This window comes from Artemia franciscana, chromosome 12, assembly GCF_032884065.1.
Source record: "Artemia franciscana chromosome 12, ASM3288406v1, whole genome shotgun sequence".
Taxonomy (NCBI): Eukaryota; Metazoa; Arthropoda; class Branchiopoda; order Anostraca; family Artemiidae; genus Artemia; species Artemia franciscana.
The window spans coordinates 26,842,362-26,867,568 of NC_088874.1; the positions used below are offsets into that span (position 1 = coordinate 26,842,362).

General features: G+C 36.5%; 2 protein-coding genes across 3 annotated transcripts in view; one reads left to right on the forward strand and one right to left on the reverse strand.

The window, feature by feature from the left end:
• Positions 1-25,207, forward strand: part of LOC136033931 (notchless protein homolog 1-like) — a 135,845-nt gene that overhangs the window by 14,278 nt on the left and 96,360 nt on the right. The window contains exon 2 of one of the 2 annotated variants that reach the window (XM_065714946.1): positions 7,255-7,366. The exons of the other annotated variant lie outside the window; for it this stretch is intronic. Coding sequence (XP_065571018.1) covers positions 7,327-7,366 — 40 coding nt within the window. The 5' untranslated portion in view covers positions 7,255-7,326. The remainder of the gene's footprint in view (positions 1-7,254; positions 7,367-25,207) is intronic. 2 annotated transcript variants of the gene reach the window in all.
• On the reverse strand, positions 1,101-19,878 carry LOC136033932 (uncharacterized). Its single transcript, XM_065714948.1, has 3 exons — positions 19,704-19,878; positions 9,475-9,692; positions 1,101-3,971 (listed from the first exon to the last, which is right to left on the reverse strand). The coding sequence occupies exons 1-3, from the start codon at positions 19,829-19,831 to the stop codon at positions 3,007-3,009; spliced, it is 1,311 nt and encodes a 436-aa protein (XP_065571020.1). The 5' UTR covers positions 19,832-19,878; the 3' UTR covers positions 1,101-3,006.

The following is a 25,207-nucleotide window of genomic DNA, read 5'->3' on the forward strand; positions in this document are numbered from 1 at the left end:
ATTTTAATGAAATTCGATATTTCGGAGGATATCGTGTCTCAAAGCTCTCATTGAAAATCCCGACTGGATCTGGCGACATTGGGGGGAGTTTGGGTTGGGGGAACCTAAAATAATGGAAAACACTTAGATTGGAGGGATCGGGATGAAACTTGGTAGGAAAAATAAGCAGAAGTCTTAGATACGTGATTTACATAATTGGAATGGATCCGCTCAATTGGGGGAGAGGTTAATTCTGAAAATTAGAAAAAAAATGACGTTTTTAACTTACGAAGGAGTGATCGGATCTTCATGAAACTTCATATTTAGAAGGACCTCGTAACTCAGATCTCTTATTTTAAATCTCAACCGGATCCAGCGTAATTGGGGGGGGGATGGCAGTTGGGGGACCCGAAATCTTAGAAAATACTTAAAGTTGCGAGATCAGAATGAAACTGGCTGGGAGGAATAAAAACCTATCTAAGATACGTGACTGACATAACTGGACCGGATCTGCTCTCTTTGGTGGAGTTGGGGGGGGGGGGGTGTAATTTCAAAAACTGAGGTATTTGTAACTTACGAAAGGGTGACCAGACCAGATCGTAATGAAATTTGATATTTAGAGGGGATCCAGTGATTTAAAGCTCTAATTTTTAATTCTGACCAGATCCCGTGACATTGGGGGGAGTTGGAGGGGGAAACCGGAATTATTGGAAAACGGGAAAATTGGAGTATTTTTATCTTACGAATAGGTGATCGGATCTTAATGAAATTTGATATTTAGAAGGAACTCATGTCTCAGAGCTCTTATTTCAAGTCCCGACCAGATCTTTGACATTGGGGGGAGTTGGAGGGGGAAATCTTGGGAAACACTTGTAGTGGAGGAATCGGAATGAAGCTTGGTGGATAGAATAAGCAAATGTCCTTGATACGTGATTGACGGAACCGTACTGGATTTGCTCTCTTTGGGGGAGTTGGGGGCAGGGGTTCAGTGATTTGGCGAGTCAGGTGCTTCTGGACGTGCTAGGACGATGGAAATCGGTAGGCGTGCCAGTGACCTGCACAAATTGACTTGCTTATTTATTTTCATCATTAAACATGACAGCATTAGGTAAGTGGGTAGATAGGTAGGTATGCATTTATTTCAACAAAAAAATTACATAAATTATACTTCAATCAATGTTATGCTGCTCAGTTTAGGGACCTAAAATTCCCCTGTTAAGCAGTCGAATAACAACATATAAATGATAACTTATTCATTCAAGATGTATCAAACAGAAAAACGTTCAGAAATTAAATAAAAAAAATACATTTTTTAAAAACTGAAAGTAAGGAGCAACATTACAACTCAAAACGAACAGAAATTAGTCTGTATATGAAAGAAGCTGTTCCCTCCTCAATGCCCCGCTCTTTACGCTATAGTAAAGTAGATTTGAGAAAAAGAGTCAAAAAGTAGTGTTGCCAAAGATTGTCTTTTTCAGTCAATCGACCAGGGCTAAATGGAAAGCAGGATGTTTTCAATGCAATGGTAAGATGCTGTAAAGAAATATATAAGTGAAAAGGGAACTTCCTGGGAGGGTGTATGGCTGGAACATAAGATTTATAAGCAACATGCATAAATTTGAAATTTTAAAATAAGAATTACAGTTTAAGAATTAATGCTTCTATATACTTTAATTGACTTTAAAAGTATTTTCAGAGAAAATGATAGAGCCATATTAAATTTGTAAGCAAGTAGAAATAAATTAATTTAATAAATAAAACTTAAAACAAACGGAAAATACTATCATGGAAAAAATGATAAACATAAATTAAAATTAATGATCTTACCAAACATTATGATTACACATAGGCTATTTATGTATACTAGAAGATCAATTTTAAAACAAATAAAGGTATAAGACAATTGAGAAGGTAACATGTTAAGAAAACAATTCTTGCTTCATACCATGCAGACAAATTATGTTTTGCAAATTTTGAAAGCAATTCTACTATACATTACCCCAACTGGCAATGCTGTTAAGCAGCCAAATAACAACATATAAATTATAACTTATTCATTCAAGATCAAAGAAATGCACAAAAAAAACAGGCGAAAAACTATGTAGTCTCTAGACAGCCATATGTCATCTAAAAAAAAAAAAAAAAAAAAAAAAGAAAAAAAAAAAAGAGAATTTTAACCACGATAATTTACAGAATTTTAAGACCATAATTTGCAAATTATTCAAAAAGTACTTTTGTATTCTTCCTTTAATTAACTTAAGGTTTTCAAACCACCTAACACTGTAGAATAATCTTGATAATTTGAATTACATCGATAAATACTTCTAAAATACTGAGGAGACAATCCATTTAAAACCTGGTACTGTAGACAATAGACTACTGCCCTAAAAACTTCATAACTTAAAAAGAAATAAAGGAAAATCGCGTAAGAACAGAACGAAGTTGGTTCCAAGGGGGGAATTTTTTATTTATTTTGATGTCCTTGATAATTTAGGATCTAAAATATTTTTGTCTAGCTTTGTGATATTAAACATATGTCAGAAATCACAACAAAACCAATCAATATCGTAGCCGTCGCGTGAAAATCGTTTATATGCCATTGTAAGCGAAATTTAAGTAACAAGTCTCTAATTGTTTGGTTGTCGCCGTGCACATCTTACGTGTAACCATTTTGAGGAGCTTGGTCAAAGAGATGTCACTATATAATTTTTAAAGCTTCGATGAATGATACGGCCGTACCAGTAGTACCATCCCCCCGCCCGTTTAAAAATAATCCAGGATTTAGTTAAAAGTGTTTTAAGCAAAAAAAAAATTCGGACAAACATTTGCGCTTTCTGTTGTAACTGCTAATCATACATTGTTTTCGTTATTAACTTTTGTATATAATTATTTAGAAAGATTTGCCTGTTTTGGGTGTATCTTTCAATTTCATGGCGAGCGTAAAAAGTGCTTAGATCGGTAACTTTTGTTTTCAAAAAGTTGACATTTTTTGGCTTTAGAGGTGTGCACGCAACAACCGCGTCATGTTCAATTTGAAAATCTTGCTACTTTCCTACAAGTTCCTGTCTGGGCGCTTCTACGTGTATTTGGTGGACACACTAATAATGGTATTGACCGCTCATAGTGGCGAGTGTCAATAGTATATTCGACACATTGAAGTTCAAATGCTATAGGATCCATGTCCAAGCTGTATGAATGTTTACATATACTTTCTGAATTAAACTTTCCACATATTGGAGCACTGCTGTTAGATCTTCTTGGTATCGATTCCTCGTATTGATTGTTAGGCGTTACCTCTTCAAATACTATCTCATCTTGGGTTGTTTGACTCATAGGTTTTGCATTTTTTATTTTTGCTGCTTCTTCTGGAAGTATGGGGAATCCAGCATAACAACTGTTAGTGGCACATTGTGCTTCAAATAAATAATCGTCCAATGCTTCACTCCGTCTGCGCTTAGGTTTAGTCATTTCAGTTCGTATCTTCTTTACTAGTTTATCATATAGAGGGAAATTCTTGGTGCTGAAACTGTCCATATTCTCTGTCAATTCACTGGATTCTTTCATTGCCCTCGTCCACCTAGCTTTTCCAAATATTATGGGACTTGCAGCACTACGTATATCAATCTCCTCGCTTGATTCCTCATCACTGTATTCATCACTCTCGATTCTGACTTCAATGAAGTTTTCTTCTTCTAATTCATAGTCATTTACTTTTGGCCAAACCTTAAGAAATGTACCGTTGCCACAAGGACCTTGTGTATATGGTTTATAGCAATTTCCATCTTCCCATAGAATGTAACCTATTCGGCAAGTGCAAACCACTTCTCCAGATTTGGTGAAAGAATAAGTTTGGCCTTTGCTGCATTTGATTTCTTTCTTATTTTTTTCTTTTATTTTTGTTTGCTCTTCCAGTACTGCCTTTGCACATTTTCGATGTTTTCTGGACCTGTAGCCTTTGCATGTATCAGGATGTTTCTTGCACTCGACTTCTCCTAGAACATATAGAGTTAATTAGTAGGATTGTTACTGAAGAAGTAGATTACTTGAGAATTTGGATTTATTATTGCAAACTTGAAAAAATCATATTTTTAAAATACTATCAGGGACAAATAAAGTTACAACGTCAGTGATTTGATGCTGTCATTCAGTCAAGATCAGTTTAAAATGTTGTCGCCGTTAAAATTCCAGTACTTGCCATAATGTTTCATAGTTTTTGTACACCTACATAAATACTTAACGGCAAGCTGTTGAACCAGTTATTAACTGTTTCTTGAAGTTCATCATCAATGCCACAGCACTTTCGACACAGAAAATCTTTCAACTTTGGGGACAAGGGAAAGTCACTGGACGCTACGTCGTGAATGAGTGTGAATGCTCAAAGCGTTCCCACTTCAGCTGTTGAAGTAAGTCTTTTGTCAATGCACCCGAGTAAGGATATGTGCTATTGTGGATGACGCGGCAGGTCAGCAATCCACACCTTTTGTTTTTAGCCATTCAGTGAATTTATGTAACTTCTGACAGCAGTCCTATGCATTTATGATCTCATCTCTTGGTATTTAGTCAACGACCGAAACACCCTTACGATCCCATAACGCAGTAGCCATAACCTCTGTGGTTTATGTTTGTCTTTTTTTAGCTTGGTAAAATATGTTTTTTTTCTGCTTTTGGGAGGAATGTGAATCGCGCCATTCTATTGAATGAAGCTTTGCTTCTTGAATGATGTGTGAAATCCGAAAGTGCGGCTGAGTGCGGTTCTTATTTCCTTGTTTGTGTTCTTCTAACAACCTTCTAATAACCCACTTAGCACAACTTTTTTGTGATTAAGTTCATTACTGCGAATCTTGTGTAAGATAGCTCTAGATATCTCAGAAAATAATGAGCTCAGGAAATATGATTAGTGACACTTGTATAAAACAGAATAAAAGAACTGCTGAATCGATTTGTTCTGCATCTTATTGGCTCGAACTTGTTCGCGTGTCGGGTATTGGCAATAAGAGGAGGACAATAAGAGGGACAATTGCGGACAATAAGAGGAGACAACAACATCCTGTGTTTTCCATTATCGAGGAGCGACTGTCCGAATTTGCATGTGAGATGGGATCTCCGCTTTCTCAATATCGGTAGTTTCAACGTTGTAGTTTCAATTATATATGTGTCATATTTGGGGCCCAGTATGGTTTTCGTCACCTGTTTTTGAACAATCTCGAGATCGTCACTTAAATAGTCAATTTCGTGCACCTGTGACAGGGCACGTGTATTCTAGCAAGGGCTATTTATAGTAGATATACGCTAGTCGTAACTGATTCACTGGGAAACCTTGTCGTCGGAGTTTAGTGAGTCATCGCAAACCGCAGTTGCTCTTTTTCACAAGGTTAGAAACATGATAGCTGAAAGAATAATCAATACTGAAAATTACACCAAGAATAGTTGCAGTAGAAGTGGTTGGGAACCAGGGTTCAGGACCAGCTACGTCCGTTTTAAGCGTAATCAAAGGTATCACTTTTTTATTGGCGTTAATTTGAAGTCCATTATTCCTGCACTGATCGGTGAAAGTTTCTTATAATTCAGCTTGGAACTCGGATATTGTCTAGGATTTATTCTTGAGAAATATTCTTGAGGAAGGTGGACAGATCATCGACGTATTCATCAAAGTCAACGAGCTATGTAGTTGATCACAACAAAGAACAGTTAGGCAGCCAGCTTGGTACCTTGGGGAGCACCACACTTTATTTTAGCCCATTCAGAGTTGAGATCTCTGGCAAAATCGCATATACGTACTTTTGACAGCCTCTGAGGAAACTGACTATCATCAGCAGGGTCTGTTTTCTAGCCTCCGTTTGTTTTAGGTTTTGTACAGCAGTGATATGGTGGATTAAATCGAACACTTTACCGTAATCAGCGAGCAGAAGGTTTACTTTGGTGTTTCCCTTGTCTAGCCATTCAGTTATCAGATGATAGAGACGCAGAATATAATGGGTAGGGCTTCTTTCTTTCAAACAGCCATACTAGAAAGGGTCTAGATAAGGGTTGATTGATGCTTCCTTACATATATCCATACACCTAAGTGATTTGACTGTAAAATTTATCGTTCACAGTTTCGTGGAGCTCAAAAATCTCGTGACACTTCGAAATTCACAGGTCGCGGTATCTTCAGTTGTATTGCATATTTTAAGGTTTAACAGCCGGGCGATAACCGACTGTAACGGATCGCTCCAAGAGCTAGAATGAAACATGCTATCTCTCGTACAAGACGTTCTATAGTTCCCGAATAACTATAAATGAGCAATAAAAACCATCAGAAAACAAACAAACCAAGCAGCCTTGATAAACAAACAATATTTCAGTGAGGGAGTGGCAGGGCTAGAGAGATTCGTCAGAGCTATTTAAGAGAAGTGACTCTGTTTTTATGTCTGGGCGTACTTAGGACCAATCTTGAAAAGGAACTGGATTCTCTCTAAGTGCATATATAATGATAAGACTGCACAAAGCCAGCAAAACCATTAATTATGATGGACATCACAGATTAATGTTCTCTTTGTTGTGTATAGTGCTGAATAAAGAAGAACGACAAAGAAGAAGAAAAAGTATTGTCGTAAATAAAGAAAGTAAACAAAACGTCGGGCAAAAAGGGAGACAAAACCTTAAGAAAAAACTACGAGCGAGTTTTTACAAGTTTAAAATATACTATTCCATAAGGACAGTCGAAATACGCTTTGTTCTTAACACCAACTATTTCCTAGTAACCAATCCAAGTTGATTATTTTGAAGATGCACCTTATACAAGTAAATGCTGGATTATTTTGCCCCCGAAAATATAAAAATATAGCTGAAGTATTGCTCTTATTTCGAAAAACGTGGTATGAGTAGGCTAAGGCTACAGTAGCCTATTGTGGCTCCAAATATAACACCCATTATATTTTTATGATGTGCATGATGGTTAGAACAGTTTGATGCTGTGTTTATCACAAAATGATTGCAACATAGTGATAATGCAATAATAATGCGAGACGGTGACGAAATTTTGCCCTTGTTAGTAAAAACTAATAACTCCGAAACTTTGCCATTGAAATACATTGTTATTTGTAATCTTCGAGTAACAGTTCAACAAAGACGAATGTTCATACCCTAAAATGTGTAAAAAGCTCGCTAATTAGCACAAATATGTAACCTTCGTCCCCTAGAGATGAACGTGCCTTACTTAAACTATGAATCCTACTAGCGCTTTAGCTTTAAAGATGCATTGTCTATAATGTCTTAAAGTGTCCTCTGCCGTAGGTACCCGAGAAGAAAAAAAACTTCAAGTGAATACAATTTAGTTCGGAATGTAGATGGGTTTAGAAGCGTCAGATGAATATGAACATCCATTCTCGTTGTCTCCTTACCCAAGGTACTTTTCCAATAATATTAAAGTAGAATGGCGGAAGGAAATACACACCTGGAAACCGACATTCTGATGTCTGAATGACCCAAAGTACTTTAATTTAAAGCGCCATAAATTTAAAGTCAATGACACATTAAATCTGCCCTGCTTTCTACTAAAAATTCGATGAAAAGATGTTGTCATGGAGGGCAAGAGAACTTTTGCCTTTCTTCCTTTAGGTCGAAAATGCGCGCATGATCCCAACTGAAACGGAGTGTAGCATGCCGAATATTCTGCTAGAAGCCTGACAATAAGAGGAAGAAGGGTGCTCGAGGGGTCAGAGACACACTCCCTGTCTGTACTAATATTGGTTAAAAATCCTTGAGTGGGTGCGATTGAACCAAGGAGTAACATACACACTTTTCTGCATGAAAATTTTAGTGAGAGGTGCTGCTGGAGGGTCCTTGGCTCCACATTGATCCTAAGATCATGCAATTTTGAAATTTTTCTTACGATTTTTTTGATCCTAAGAATGAAATTTTTTCGTATAATTCCAGTTCAAACAGGGTATGTCATTTTTATCTTTTTTTTCAGAGTTGGTGGTAAGCGGAGTGGAAGTGGAACAGTATAGGGGGGCTTCTCGCCACTTTAGTTCTTCAATAAAAAAAAATCTTCAAACGACCTCAAACAACCAAATCTTTGCGTTAGTCTGATTAGAAAAGGCGCGACTAGTCTTCGTTTATGTCGATGAGCTGGTGACGGGAGGGGTGGAGGATGTTATAGATATCAAGGGCCCACTTCACGCCTTCAATAATTTTTATCAAAAACCATTTCATAATTTGGCTTCAAACAGACTGCGAAGTATCTGCCCTTCTGGGGATAAGGCTGCCAGAGGGCAGGAAAAGGATTTTGAGGGGATTATGGATTTACTTTTTACTTCTTAACAATACTAATTGAAATTCATTGTATAATTTTGGGACAAACACAATTCTGTATGCCTAACTTGTTACTTAAGTTTAGTAATGATGTATAGGGGTTGCCAGAGAGGTCATTGGCCCACTTCGGTCCTCTAGTCTTACAGACTGAAAATATGTGCACCGTTCTGCTTCAAATGAAGCACAAACCTCCAAAGATTTACCATAAGACTTTATGGAGACAGAGATCGCAATTGGTAGAGTAACTGCCCCACTTTACCTCTTCATCCCAATTAATAATCTTCAAGTGATGCCAATTTTAAAAAACGCATCATATCTACCTGTTTGCCAGAAATTTGAGATGGGAAGGGGGCAATTATGCAAGAAGTTCTAAAGCAGCCTGTAGCAGAACTTGACAAAATTCCAAAACCTGCCGACAAATTTGGGGATAGCGGAAGCACTAGCATTTTCTGACAAAATCTGCTCGCAAAGTTCACTAGGCAATGAAAACTGCCAAGTAGTACTACCAGTATCAATAAATTAGATTTTGACATGTTTTTTTTTTGTATTTTTGCTCTTATCAGAGGTAAATTCAGGATTTTTGGAGAATTAAGGAGAAGGGACGGGGGTAGTGGCTTCGAATTGAAGAGTTTTTTCTTTTTTCTCGTAGGCAGGATTTTAATAACCGTTTTTGTTCGACGAATTCACGTAATTTGAAAAGAAATCGGCATCCAAGAAAGGAGCGTATGGTGGTCGCCCCCGTCCCAAGATTGGCCACCGACTCGTATTGAGTTTAATGTCTTTTTTGTAGTTTTCTTTCCTTTTTTCCAGCATCTAGGCTAAATTCTTCGTGAAGAATTTAGACTCATCTCGTTTCAAGCTCCCTGTGCCTTTTTTCTAAGTATTCCTTGTTTGTACCTATGATTACTTGCAGACTATTGGCTTTGAAGGCTTAGCATTTTTTAATACTGGTCCTTTGGGCTCACTCTGCCTTGTGCTATTTCAGCTGATTCTTGGTTCAGGTACCCTATATGACCCTTCTTACACCCCTGGTAGGAAATGATTATCATCAATAGGAAAGTGATACTTCGTAAAAAAAAGGAAATAAAATCCTTAAAAAAGTTTTTTTTTTAATATCACATCAACAATGTTATTTTCATGATTCAGTTGGGGAATTATTTTTACAGATAGGACACCTCACATTTGTTATTATAAATTCACCTGTTTCACTGTTGATAGTAATCCACTCTCCCACGTTACATGGGCCTCGAGTTAATATGCCCACACATCGGTCCTTTATGAAAACATCAGTTTCATCACATATTGGAATTTCTAATTTAGCCTGTGGAAAAGGCTCTTTCTGTGATTTTGTCTGAATAACTTCTTCTTCAAACACGATGCCCTTTGGATGTCTTGTTATTTTCATATGTTCCAATTCGCTACAAGTAGATACAAAGTATCAGTTAAAATAATGTCATAGTAAGCAGCGATTTTTTTTACTGTTAAAAGAAAGGTAATATTCGAAGATAGTGAATACATGGAAAGTCCAGACTTAGTCTAAAATAGTTTTTTTCTTCCCTGAAAAAGGGAAGTGGCTGTCCTCCCAAAAAGTTATATTGCTTTGTCCAGTATTTTCTTTAGCCTTTTAAAACCCATTTCTTAATTTTCTTTTCTTCGATTTTTATTCTTTTTTGATTCTTCAATTCACGGTGCCAGGTACATTTAAATATCTGATTTTTTGGGTCTTGTCTTATGTGCTGGTCCAGGCTGTTGATAATCTTACATGATAGTCCAGGTTGTTAATTTGTTAATGGTTCAGGTGGTGGGACAAAAATATCTTTTTCTTCCAACGAATTATCATTTATGACACTTCTCAAGTTTTCGATACTGATATGTATTTTCATATTTGGTCTTTTCAAAGATATTTGATTGTTGAAGCAAGTCCGATTTCTAACACCGATTGTCTACTAAGATTCAAACTTTCGGTTTTCTTTTTTAAGGTTTTGAATTGTTGTAATCCTTTGTTAAATATATACAATTATTTTTGTAATTACCATTTTTTTGCTCTTTAAGCAGTTTAATGTAAGCTTTTCCATGCTCGAAAACCTTCAATTTTTCCACACAAGTATGACAAGTGTGACAACATCATTGCAATACTGATGTATACAAAAATGACGTCACTCACATGAAACTTTTTTTTCCAAAATTAAGGCTTTTAACGAATTTTTTCAAACTTCTGACCTATCTAGATCGTTTTTTAAGGCTACTCATACAAATTTTCCCTAAAAAATATGTAGCCGTTTTCAAGAAAAAGTAAATACATATATATAAATACACAATTATTGCTCTACGGGTATTCATGATTTGATTAAACTTGACTATCCAGTTTATAAAGATATCCGAAAGACTTGAATATCCTGTTTAAAAAAATAGATTCAGAAGATGGGAGATACCCTTGCCTGAAAGCAAGATTAAGAAAAAAATACCGGGATTTGTTTTACTGGAGGAAAAAATTCCCTCTGCACTGTCACCATTTGTACCGGCCTCAAAAGTAATCCTTAAGGGAACATTAATGGGAAGCGGTAAAATTCTAGTTTAAGGGCTTAAAGCTATCCTGAGAAGTAGTTCTATTAGGTGAATGAAACTTTCAGTAATGAATCCAAGGCCAAAAATTTATCCTGAGAAGGTATTGCCAAGCTATTATGCCTACCCTTTTCCTATTTCTTGGGTCTATCTAAATTCTGACAAAAAAAGGTTTTATCCTAATTTTGGGATTTCAATCTCTTCTTCAATGCTTTAGTTTTCGAAAGTGCAATTCCTGTTACTTCAACAGGATGTTAAGCCGGATTAGGTGTTTTTTTTTTTTTCCCCTAGAAGATGTAAAATTTTAAGAAAATATTTACAGATCTTTAAAACCGTATAAATCGGGATTGAGCAAAGATATGAAGCTTAAAACGCTTCTCTTAGCCTCATTTGAGTAGAAGATTTGTTTTGCAAGGCTTCACTTTGATAAGGAAAAGATCGTTAAAGGTCCTGAAAGGTCAGTGCCTTTTAGAGGGAGAAGCAGTGTTGGCAGATGCTTCAAAATACCTTCTAGGAAGATCATTAAGGCTCTGGATCCGCTCATGAAAATTTAATTCACCTAACTCAACGAATTTCAAAATAGCAAAAGCTCTCCAAACTAGAATTTTACTATGAAGCTTATTTCCATTTTTTTTTTCAAAGAGATCTTCAACAATTGTTTACAAATTTTTGAACTTTCAGATTTCTCCCCCCTGCCCCGTGCTTAGCAACCTTTAATGTTGTTATTTGAAATCTTTAATTTAAAATTACTAATCAAATACCGGGTAAAACTTATAAAATACCGGGTACTGTATAGTTGGAGCAAAGATCTACCCTAGAAGCTCCATTTAAGAATTTATTTTCCTTCCAGTAAAACTGCGTGCAAAATGATCAGTCATTCAAAATCTGATATTTGTGCCTAGAAAGACCCTCCCTACATTGAATTCCTCTCCTTTGCAAAAGTCATTTGATATCCTTCCATTGCAATTTTGGCCGTGTCCACACATTGCATGAAGTCTAGTAGGTCAGATGGTAGGCGAAATGCATACGAGATTCCATAACCGACATAGGGACAAGGTGAACAACTACTCGATTCTTTTTTATGCTCTTTCGGATTGTAGTAATCAATCCAATCGCCGAGCCCCCTCCCCCTGATAGTTCCATATGTAGCCCTAGGAATATATAAAAACTATACCAAGCAATGAGATTCCTATTTTATAATATGCGAGAAATTCTATTAATCAGATGGCCTTGTCTTCTTCCAATATTAAATACTTTTTAAAATCATTTTAAGTAATATTTTGGCAAGCGACGCACTCAATCACAGCACGGAGATAAACTGCATACTGAGAAGATAACCGATTTAACGGATCTCGGCGTTTACTCCCCCCCCCTCTGTGATTATCGCCCGGAAAATCCCACCCGCGAAAAATACCCCCGTGGAAAATAGTCCCTCGAGCCCCCCCCTCGGTAAATACACTGGTGGAAAATAAGGCTTTCCAAATTTGATTATTTTATTTAGTTAATTTTTTTTTTAATTTGCGTAGGGGAACGAATTTTGGTACTTGTGTGTTGTGCGTCACTCACTTGTGTTTACGCTGTGTAAAACTCGAGAACAAACAGGTTTCTCCGTTAGTTTCTTTCAGCTTAGCGCGAGACAAGACAAAGATATGTGCCGAAATATATAGGAAATATATTATTTGGGCTATATATTTGCACATAGGGGGTTTGCACATAAGGGGAGGGCGGTAAAGTATTTGGACAGTTCGAAGTCAGAAAACAACTTTTACTTCATAATATGCAGAATAATTGTACCTAACATATTTTGCACGCAGACCTGCTATACTTTACCCCCCCCCCCTTTAATATGTAAATATATAACCCAAATTTGTTTCTAAAGTAACGGCGAGACTAATAAAAAGACGGTTTGTTCTCAGGTTTAACACAGCGTAAAATTGAGTGAGTGGCGCATAATACACAAGTTCCAAAATTTCTACCCCCTACGGAAAAAAAAAAACAAAAACAAAAGTCAAATGAAATTTTCAAATTTGAGGAGCCTGATTTTCCACGGGGGGGGGGAATTTAACGGAGAAACCTGTTTGTTTTCATTTTTAACACAGCGTAAAATTGAGTGAGTGGTGCATAATACACAGGTTCCAAAATTTCTTCCCCCTACGGAAATAAAAAAAAGTCAAATGAAATTTTAAAATTTGGGGAGCCTTATTTTCCACAGGGGAGGGGATTTTCCGGAGGGCATTTTCCTCCGGAGGTATTTTCCGCGGGGGTTATGTTATGGAAGGTAATCGTCGGAGGGGTTGGGTAAGTGCCGGCCATCTTTTTAACATAGGTCCATCTCTATAATGTACGTATGACTAGATTGACGTAATGAAGATAGGGGAGACTGGGGTAATGGCGGCCAGTGGGTAATGACGGTCACCATGATTTCTCGTAAAGTCGATAACGCAGATGCATACCGATTGTATCTGCCATCTCAAGAAAGTGTATGGAAGTGCTAGTGGAGCGCTCGCCATCTTGCCAGTTTTAGTTTGTCTGTTGTGCAAGAAAGACTGTTTTTACGCTTCACCTTATAAGACAGACAATAGTTTAATCCACTATCATCTCTTTCTGTTTACATTTCACGAAACAAGACTTATCTCGCAATAACAAGGTAAGCCATATTGTTGTATCTTGTAGCATTTTATTAAGGTTTAAGCACTTATATTTTCATTTTTAGCCGATAAAATAACGACCATGCGGTTGGGGTAATGGTGGTCACCCCACTTGGGGTAACAGCAGTCGCGACCGGCATTGCCCCATTAGTGCCAATATTTTTCATAAATTTGTTTTCTATATTTCAGAGACCGAGAAAATAAATATAGAAAACATATAAAGATAAATGGACTGCAGAGGGCTTAAGGAAAGCAAAAACAGCCATTACTAGAGGATTATCGATTCGCAAAGCTGCAGATCAGTTCAAAATACCATTCAGCCCGTTGCAAGAACGAATGAAGAGTGGGATTGAATCTGATCCAAGCTTAGGCAGGGAGTGTGTCTTCCCTCTACACGAAGCAGCTCTAGCTGACCACGTAGACACTTTATCGAAGATTTTCTACGGCATCACTGCACTAAAATTAAGGAAAATTGCATTTCAATATGCAGAAAAAACCATTTAAGTCATAGATTCGATCAAGAAACAAAAATGGCTGGCCTGGATTGGATGTAGGAGTTCATGGACAGAAACAAAATTAGTGTGCGCAAACCCGAAGCCACTGGCATCGGAAGAGCCATGGGGTTTAATAAAGAGGAAGTACTGTGCAGGACCCTGGTCTAATACTGGCAGAACGGGGCCAAAAGCATGTGGGTCTTATTACAATTTGGGAAAGGAGCAAAAACATTACAGTTGTGTGTGCAATGAGTTCGGGAGGGCTTTATGCTTCACCAATGTTCATTTTTCCTTGATCTCGTATGTCCCCGCTCTTAGAAAAAAACGGACCACCTGGATCAGTTTACTCATGCTCTAAGACAGGCTGGATCAATGAAAAACTGTTCGTTATTTGGGTAAAACACTTTGCTCAGTTTATTCATGCTAGTAATAACAACAAAATGCTTTTTATTCTGAGCAACCATTTCACTCATTGCTCAGGTGAAGCTTATGATATTTGTGGGGAGAAAGGGATTGTTATCGTGTCGCTGCCACCCCATACATCACTTAGGCTTCAGCCTCTGAATGTAGTATTTTACTCACCCTTGAAGGCTCATGAAAACCAGGAACATAGTCAAATTTACCCCTTACGATGTAGCAGAGCTATTCTTTAAGTCCTATTCACCAGTTGCTACGATTGCAAAAGCAACAAGCGGGTTCAAAAACACTGGGATCCATCCTCTTAATCAAGGAGTTTTCAAAGATGAGCATTTTTTGGTAGAGGACATCCTCCAGAAGAATCAAGAGTTAACGCCTGATTGTGTGGAAGATTACTTGAAAGCTAATTCAAATGAAGTCATCACAAAAGTAGACCAATACGAAGTCATGACTGAACAAAACTTAGAATCCTCGGCCTAACTTGAAAAAGTTTATATTCAGCCTAACACAGAAATTGATGTGTCTGTGCAAGAGATTTCTCCTCTACCTGGATGCAGTAGTTGGGCTGATGAACCAAGAAAAGGAGCAAGACAAAAGCAACATTCTCAGATCTTGACTTCAACAGCGATGAAAATCCTGCTTTAAGAAAAAAGAGAGCGAATCGATTGATGAGGATAACGTTTGTGAAGACGAATAAAAAAGTGAGCTTTGTCTGAGAAAAGGGTAAAGAAATTTATTTCTATTGCGAAGACACATAGAAGGATGGAGAGGCATGGTATCGGTCCACCTCTTGTGCATTATGGGCACATCAAGAATGTTCTGGATGGGACACTCCTGACGCGTGTTTATGTGACATGTGCTCCAGAAAGTGAAATTGACTTAAAGTTCTTAAAGCTCATGAGTTAAATATATTGGCGCTTAAATTTTGTGAGCCATTTTTTGTATGGAAAGATGTTTTTTCAAGTGTTTGGCTTCTAATTATGTCCACGCTTTCAATTACATTTTTGTAATTTCCTAAATACGGAATTATGTAACAATAAAAATATAACGATTTAAGTTTAACATGTTTGTGTCTTTGAAATTTCTCATATTTCTTAATTTACAGCCATTTAGTAGAACATGACATTAGCGACTGCCATTACCCTATGAAAGGGGGTAATACCGGTCAAAGCTGATTTTGCAAAATCATTCATAATACCAATAGGTAAGCTTGTCTAAGGCTCAATTTGAGTATACAATAGGTAAAATATACTATGTCAGCGATTTAACATTATTTCGTTTGAATTTTAGGTTTATGCTATTTTTTATTCTCATTTTACCTTAGGTGAACGCCATTACCCCAGTCTCCCCTATACATTATTGGGCTACATTATGCGGAGCCCTCAGGAGGAAGGAGGTGGTGTATTGTGAGTAAATTGATTAGTATAATTTGAAAGGGAACAGAAAAAGAATGCATAGCGTTTTCACCTTGTCCTTAAGTCTGTTATGGAATCTCGTATATATATACCCACCAGACTACGATTTTTTTTGGATTGTTTCCGTAAATATCGTAAAAGTTTTTACCAGGACGGTATTTCGCTACATTTACATTTTTCGAGGATGTACGGAGGGATAACTGCAAATGAATTATAGAGTAATCGAAGAGATCTTAATTTTACCAGCAAATTTTTAGTTTTGATCCTCAAACGCGAATATCATTGATAATAATATTGGTACTTGTGTATTATTCAGAACACACTCAATAAGTGAAGTTAGGTTCTTTCGTGAAATTAAATAAAACAAACAAGTTTTTTTAACTGCAAGTAAAGAGCAGCATTAAAACTTAAAACGAACAGAAATTATTCCGTATATGAAAGGAGTTGCCCCCTTCTTAGCACCTCGCTCTTTACGCTATAGTTTTTTTTTATTGTCTTAAAAAGTAGAGTTGGGAGAAAGAGTCAAACTTTAGCGTAAAGAGCGAGGCGTTGAGGAGGGGACAACCCCTTTCATATACGGGATAATTTCTGTTCGTTTTAAGTCAATGTTCCTCGTTTCTTGCAGTTAAAAAAAAGCTTGTTTTTTTTAATTTGATTTCTGAACGTTTTTGAAATAATGTTTATTTTGATTTTGGCTCACCGCACATGAATAATTAACACGAAATTTGCATATTAATTACTTTTTTTGCTAAATGGCTTTCTCATAGTTTTGATCAGACGATTTTGATAAAAAAAGGGGTGGGAAAGGAGGTCTAGTTGCCCTCCAATTTTGGTTACTTAAAAATCCAACTAGATTTTTAATTTTTTGTACGTTTTTATTAGTAATAAACATACGAACCCCCTTATATACGTAATATTTTTTGCTCGTTTTAATACTACTCATTACTTCCATGTGAAAAAAATATTAATTTTCTCATTGTTTTTTTTTAATAATGCTAGAAAATCCAGCGTCCGCTTCGTGGAAATTCTCTTCCCTCATGATAAATTCCTCCATGGAATGATCCTCCCACGTAACCCCCTCTCCTCGCCTGACCCCCAAGCGACCCCACCCCAACGCAAAAAAATCCCACAAAACATTTGTACACTTCATAATAACCATTACTATAAGTAAATTACTCCATCTATGAAAGGGGACGTTTCCTCTTCAGCACCCCGCTCTTTACTTTCAACTCTACTTTTTAAAACAGTAAATAACTTTAGTGTAAATAGCGGGACGTTGAGAAGGGAACAGCCTCTTTCATATACGGAGTAATCTCTGTTTGTTTTAAGATTTAATGTCGCTCCTTACTTTAAGTTAAAAAAAAAAACTTGTTTTTTTATTTAATTTCTGAACGCTTTTGAACTAATGCATGTTTTTGGTTTGGCTCTCCGCACATGAATAATTAAAAACAAATTTGTATATTTTTTTTTTTTGGCTTAATGGCTTTCTTGTAGTTTTGATCGGACGATTTTGAGAAAAAGAACCGGGGGCCTAGTTATCCTCCAATTTTTGGTTACTTAAAAATAAAAGCAAATTTTTCAATTTTTTTACGAAGTTTTTGTTTGTAATAAACATACGTACCTTACGAATTAACTTACGTAACGAACTTCTATGTTTGTGTATTTTTTATTACATATATGAGGGGGTTTACCCCTCGTCAATACCTTGCTCTTTGCACTAAAGCTTGAATTTTACCCCAAATCTTTCAGAATGACCCCTGAATTACAAAGACCGTTGAACAAATAGTTGAAATTATTAAAAATACTTTAGCGTAAAGAGCAAGGTATTGTGGAGGAGGCGAATGCACGTAATATTTTTTTGCTCGTTTTGAGTTTTAATACTGCTCATTATTTCCATGTGAAAAAATTATTTATTTTGTATATAAAAAAAAAATACAAAATGTATATAAAAATATACAAAAGTTACGAATTAACTTACGTAATGTTCTTCTATATTCGTATGTTTTATAACGTAAATGAGGGGTTTTGCTCCCTCGTCAATACTTCACTCTTTACACTAAATCTAAAATTTTGTCAAAGTTCCTTAAGAATGACCGCTGAATCACAAAGGCCGTAGAATAAGTAGTTGAATTTACTAAGAATACTTAAGTGTATAGAGCTAGGTATTAGGAGGAGGTAGGTAATAATTTCTGTTCGTTTTAAGTTTTAATGCTGCTCCTCAAGTTATGTTGAAAAAACTTTTCATATTTATTTTTTCATTGTTTTTTTTTTAAATAATGCTAGAAAATCCTGCGCCTCCGTCACGGAAATTCCCTTCCCCATTGACAAATTCCTCTATGGAAAGATTCCTCCGTGTAACCCCTTCCCCTCAACCCATCCCCCCAACCAAAAAAAAAATCCCACTGAAAACGTCAGTACACTTCCCAATAACCATTACTATTTGTAAACAACTTGCCCCTCCCGCGTGGACTGTGGGGAAGTAAGTCGTCCCCAAAGACATAGTTATTTGGTTTTTCGACTATGCTAAATAAAATGGATATCTAAGAATTTTAATCCGGTGACTTTTGGAAAAAATGAGCGCGGGAGGGGACCTATGTGCCCTCCAGTTTTTTGGTCCCTTAAAAAGGGCACTAAAACTTTTAATTTCCGTTAGGATGATACCTCCCGCGACATTCTAGGACCATTGGGTGGGTACGATCACTCCTGGGAAAAAAAAACACAAAAAAAGCAAATAAACGCGTATCCGTTATCTATCTTCGGGCAAAAAATACAAAATTCCACATTTTTTTAGATAGAAGCTTGAAAATATTACAGTAGGGTTCCGATACGCTAAATCTGATGGTGTGATTTTCGTTAAGATTCGATGACTTTTAGGGGGTGTTCCCACATTTTTTCTAAAAAAAGGGCAAATTTTTGCAGGCTCGTAACTTTTGATGGGTAAGACTAAACTCGATGAAACTTATATATTGAAAATCAGCATTTAAATGCGGTTTCATGATGGAACTATTGGTGTCGGAATTCCCTTTTATAGAGTTTCGGTTACTATTGAGCCGGGTCGCTCCTTACTACACTTCGTTACCACGAACTGTTTGACAGACTGCGATGCAGGTACATTTTAACGAAATATTTGGTATTTGTTCATTGTTCAGTTGATTCAATTCAATCCAGAATGCACTCGAGAATTTTGCTGAGAAAACCGGTTTCATAGTCACAAAGACAAAACTCAGTTTAGTTTGCTACGCATAGTGATAGAAGATAGTGTCTTAGCATGGATTTTGAAATGAAGATTTGGGATTTGCCAAAGACAAAAAAAGGCAATTATGTTTTTGGCAATTATATTTTTTCCTAATAAAGTATTATATTTCCATCATATTTTGTTTTATTTCATTAGCTTTGTCAAAAGTTTGGGCTATATATTTGCACACTAGGGGGGGATGGGGCGCATTATATCAAATACCTAAACAAACCTAATCACCTCTATATATAAAATATTTCATTAAAATGTATCTGCATCGTAGATTGTTTAACGAAAGAACCTACTTCTCTTATTGAGTGTGTTCTGAATAATACACAAGTACCATAATGTTTAATAAGCTGACTTATGGGAATGATACTATCCATATGGGGGGAGATATGTTTCAAAAGTGGGATCTGAACTTGATTAATAATTGCTGGGAAGACTATTGAGTTTAGCTGTGTAGGCATTGGCTTCTCGAATTGACAAGAAAAGAGTCGGCTGTATATTTGGTTTACTTTAATATTCATCCCTCATTTCTTGAAGGAGGGGGCATTGGTACCCCTATTGGCATTCTTAAAAGTTGGGATTCAGCACTATTCCTTCGGTATAGTATTAAGTTCGCTTCTACAGCCTATTAATATTAACGTATGCTTACCTCCTGTCATCATCACTGGACTCTGTCTGTATTTTATGTCCTGTTTTGGAATCAGCAGATCCAGATCTTTCAGCAGCTTTGGAAAAAACTAGCACATTAGCAACTATGATCAAAAACAGTGGATCCATAGTGTCACAGACTAAAACTAGCGGTTGCTTGTAGCTAAATAAAACTGAATTGAAAACTCTTATTCACTGCCAAAATCAGGTTTTTCTGGATTTTAGCTTCAATTGTGTCTTAAAGCTTTTCTTCTTGTTTTGCTTTTTTCTTTGCATGGAAGTTGGTTCGCTGCCAAAGCACCTTTCCAGTATAAACTGTTTAAGTCCTACTATTATAAAGGAATAAACTGAGGGATGGGGAAGGGCAGTATATTGTGTTGTCCTTCAGATCCAGTCGAGACTCCTTCCATAAAAAAGGAAAATCTCGGAATACGGAAAGATAAAAAAAACATGCTTGGGTCTGAAAGCAGACTTTTTTTTCTCATGGAAGAACAATTTTCCCTCACCCTTAGCCTTGGTTTTGTCCACGTATGATATACTTCATACCCTAGGTTCACCCGGCTGCCTTTTCGTACCGAAACGGACGTTTTCGTGTTTTGTATTTCCTCCGTATTTTGTCTCAGTTTCATGCGCCAATATGATTCACTGACAGCATTTAAGCATTTGAAATCATATACATGTTTTGAAATTAAGCGAACTTTAAAGTTAAGAAAAGTTTTGAAAGTTTAAGAAAAGTTAGAAAAACTACTGTGAAAACCCTACATAACCTGTCTGAGAATAAGTAAAAACTTATTATTATCTACATCTCTTTTTTTGATGTTGACAATGACTTTGATTTCTAAGTAGCTTTCGTTTAGTTCTGTTTTGTATTTTTTTTTATTCATTAAGGAACCTAGTAAAGGAATTTTCAGTAGAGTTAGCTTTTCTAACAAAGATTTACGTCGACAACTTAGTCAGGAGCGAACTTTAGCCCATAGTAGCCGAGAATTTTAAAACATATTTTCAAAATAACAAAAAAAGCTGTCAAGTGAGGAAAACTCGTCATTTAAAACTAATTCAGATATGGTCACTGTTATTTCCGTTAATCTGAGGGGTAAAAGTGTGGTGCAAAAACAAATTTATAGAAAATTTAAAGAATAGTCTGAATGCAAACAAAGATTGTAAGGGATAGAAATGAAAACTGCACTGTTAGAATCACCATAACCTAAAGCCCTGTCAAGGAGATATATTATAGTCCCCCTCTTCAGCCGCAAGGAAAATCAGTTGTCGCATGGGAAGCAGTGATGTGTCCTTTTTTATGGCACTTTGTATTAACCAAGTGACATATAGCAATCGCAAATTCTGTCGGTCTGTCGGTCTGTCTGTCGGTCCCGGTTTTGCTACTTTAGGCACTTCCAGGTAAGCTAGGACGATGAAATGTGGCAGGCGTATCAAAGACCGGACCAGATTAAATTAGAAATAGTTTTTTTCCCGATTTGACCATCTGGGGGGGGGGGGGGAGTGGGGGGCCAGTTAATTCGGAAAAATAGAAAAAATAAAGTATTTTTGACTTACGAAAGGGTGATGGGATCTTAATGAAATTTGATGTTTGAAAGGATATCGTGTCTCAGAGCTGTTATTTGAAATTCCGACCAGATCCGGTGACATTGGGGGGAGTTGGAGGGGGGACCTAAAATCTTGGGAAACGCTTAGAGTGGAGGGATCGCGATGAAACTTGGTGGGAAAAATAATCAGAAGTCCTAGACACGTAATTGATATAACCGGAACGGATCTGCTATATTTGGGGGAGTTGGGGGGGTGGTTAATTCTGAAAAATTAGAAAAAATGAGGTATTTTTAACTTACGAAGAAGTGATCCGATCTTAATGAAATTTGAAATTTGGAAGGATATAGTGTCTCGAGCTCTTATTTTGAATCCCGACTGGATTTGGTGATATTGGGGAGATTTGAGGGGGGGACCTAAAATCTTGGAAAACGCTTAGAGTGGAGGGATCGGGATGAAACTTGGTGGGAAAAATAAGCACAAGTCCTAGATACGGGATTGACATAATCGGAACGGATCTGCTCTCTCTGGGGGAGTTGGGAGTGAGGGTTAATTCTAAGAAAAATAGAAAAAATGAGGTATTTTTGAGTTAAGAAAGAGTGATCGTATCTTAATGAAACTTCATATTTAGAAGAACTTCGAAACTCAGATCTCTTATTTTAAATCCAGACCGGATCCAGTGTCATTAGCGGGGGGGACACGGAAATCTTGGAAAACTCTTAAAGCGGAGAGATCAGGATGAAACTTGGTGGAAAGAATAAGCACAAGTCCAAGATAGCTTACTGACATAACCGGACCGGATCCGCTCTCTTTGGTGGAGTTTGGGTGGGGGGGGGGAGAGTAATTCGGAAAAATTAGAAAAATAAGGTATTTGTAACTATCGAACGGGTGATCAGATCTCAATGAAATTTGATATCTAGAAGGATCTTGTGCTTTAGAACTCTCATTTTAAATCCCGACCAGATCCGGTGACATTGAAGGGAGCTGGAGGGGGAAACTGGAATTCTTGGAAAACGTGAAAATCGAGGTATCTTACGAATGGTTGATCGGATCTTAATGAAACTTGATATATAGAAGAATCTTATGTCTAAGATGCTCCGTTTTCAATTCAAATCGGATCCGGGGACATAGAGGGCTGGAGGGGGGAAACAATCTTGGAAACCGGAAATCTTGGAAAACGCTTGGAGTGGAGAGATCGGGATGAAACTTCATGGGAAGAATAAGCACAAGTTATAGTTACGAGATTGACATATTGGTACCGATCCGTTCTCTTTGGGGGAGCTGGGGTTTGTTAATTTGGAAAAATTAGAAAAATAGAGGTATTTTTAACTTAAGAAAGGGTGACCGGATCTTAATGAAATTTGATATTTAGAAGGAACTCGTGTCTCAGAGCTCTTATTTCAAATACCGACCAGATCTGTTGACATTGAGGGGAGTTGTAGGGGAAAACCGGAAATCTTGGAAAACGCTTATCAATGTCGCAGATATGTGATTGACGTAACCAGACTGGATCCGCTCTCTTTGGGGGACTTAGGTGGTGGGGTTCAGTGCTTTGGTGAGTTTGGTGCTTCTGGACGGCGTATCAGGGAGCTGCACAAATTGACTTGATAAAGTCGTTTTCTCCGATTCGACCATCTAAGGGGCTGAAGGGAGAGGAAAAGTCTGAAAAATTGAGGTATTTTTAACTTACGAGTGGGTCTTCGGATCTTAATGAATTTTGATATTTAGAAGGACCTCGTGACTCAGAGCTCTTATTTTAAATCCCGACCGGCATTAAGCCTCTGATTTTCCTTATAAAGCAATATGTTGATTCTTATAATTTTGCTAGAGCTCATACCATATAAGCTCTTGGCTCTTGGCTCTGTCGACCTCGTCACAAGTGCCATATGAGCTCGTATGGCTCGTTAGCGAGAGGGCTCATTAGAAAACTAAATATATATATATATATATATATATATATATATATATATATATATATATATATATATATATATATATATATATATATATTTATATATATATATATATATATATATATATATATATATATATATATATATATATATATATATATATATATATATTTTATAGTATTTCTTTTTTAGTTTTTTTTTGTATTTCTTTTTAGTTTGTTTGTTTCTTTTTTAGTTTTTTGTTTTGTTTTGTTATTTTTTCTTTTTTCGTTTTTTTCTTTTTTTTCTTTTTTTATTTTCTTAGGTTTTTCTTTTTTTATATTTTTTCCTTTTTTTATCTATATAAATAAAAATAAGTTGTCTGTCTGTCTGTCTGTCTGTCGAGTGACGTCATTATAAGTCCGCGTATGACGTCTGAATTATTTCATCATATACCAATTCAAAAACGAATGTATTCAAGCCGAAGTAGCTGATTTGGTAGAGCGTTATGTTTCGGGTTGTAGGTCCGGGAGGTTCCAGGTTCGAACCTTGAATACAAAAGAAGAAAAAAAAATAAAAAAGGTAAAAACTACAAAAAAACTAAAAAGAAAATACTAAAAAAAACTAAAAAAGCTAATAAACTAAAAAAACTAAAAAGGGTAAAAAACTAAAAAAGAAAAAAAACTAAAAAAAGGTAAAAACTTCAAAACTAAAAACTAAAAAAGGGTAAATACTACAAAAAAAACTAAAAAGAAAGAAAAACTAAAAACGAATAAAAAAACACTAAAAAAAACTTAAAAAGAAAAAAAACTTAAAAAAGTAAAAAAAACTGAAAAATAAAGGAGAAAAAGAAAACTAAAAAAAATTAAAAAAAAAAAACTAAAAAAGGTTAAAACTACAAAAAAACTAAAAAGAAAAGAGAAAAAAACTAAAACAGCTAAAAAAAAGGTAAAAACCAAAAATAAAACTAAAAATAAAAAAATAAAAAAATTATTTCATCATATACCAATTTAAAAACGAATGTATATACAGACCGGGACACAGGGAATATAAATGACGACCGGGGACACTCAAATAGAAATTACAGACTGGGACACCGGGACACAAATGACGACTGGGACGTGTTTGTCGACTATAAATGACGACTGGGACACAACTACAACGGGGACGCCGGCGGGCACAGGGGGGGGGGTATATAAATGACAATGGGGACACAGGGAATGTTTGATTAGCAATCACCGTCAACAAAGCTCAAGGGCAATCATTAGAATAATGAGGTATAGATCTGAATACGGATTGTTTTTCCCATGGGTAATTATATATTGCAGGTTCAAGAGTCGGTAAACCTGACAATCTTTTTATATGTACAGACAATGGGACAGCGAAGAATGTTGTATATTTGCAAGTTTTACGTAGTTAAATACATATATATATATATATATATATATATATATATATATATATATATATATATATATATATATATATATATATATATATATATATATATCACAGGTGGGACACAGGGACACAACTACAATGGCGCGTAACTTATATGGCGCGTAACGACTTACGCGCGCGGGGGGGCTTGGGGGGAAGGCGCGAAGCCCCCCCACCATATTATTATAAACAAATCTCTCTATCTCCATCTCTCTCTCTCTCTCTCTCTCCCGTGTGCCTATGTGCCTGAGCGAATGTTTGCTTGTCTCCATGTCTATCTTTGTGTGTTTGAATTTGAATCTGTATTTTGTCTCCCTCCCTCTCTTTTTTTCTCTCTCTCTCTCTTTTTCTCTCTGCCTGTGTGTATGAGCCGTTTTGCTTGCTTCATTGTCCGTGTTTGTATGTTTGTGTGTCTAACTCTGTCTGTGTTTGTAGGTGTTTTTGTCTCTCTCTGTCTGTGTCTGTGTGTCTGAGCGGCTGTTTGCTTGTCCCTCTCTCACTGTGCCTATATGTCTGAGTGGATGTTTGCTTGTCCCCGTGTCTGTCTTTGTGGGTTTTTGTGTCTGACTCTTTGTTTGTACGTGTTTTTGTCTCTTTGTGCCTCTGTGCACAAAGAGACGTAATTTGTAAT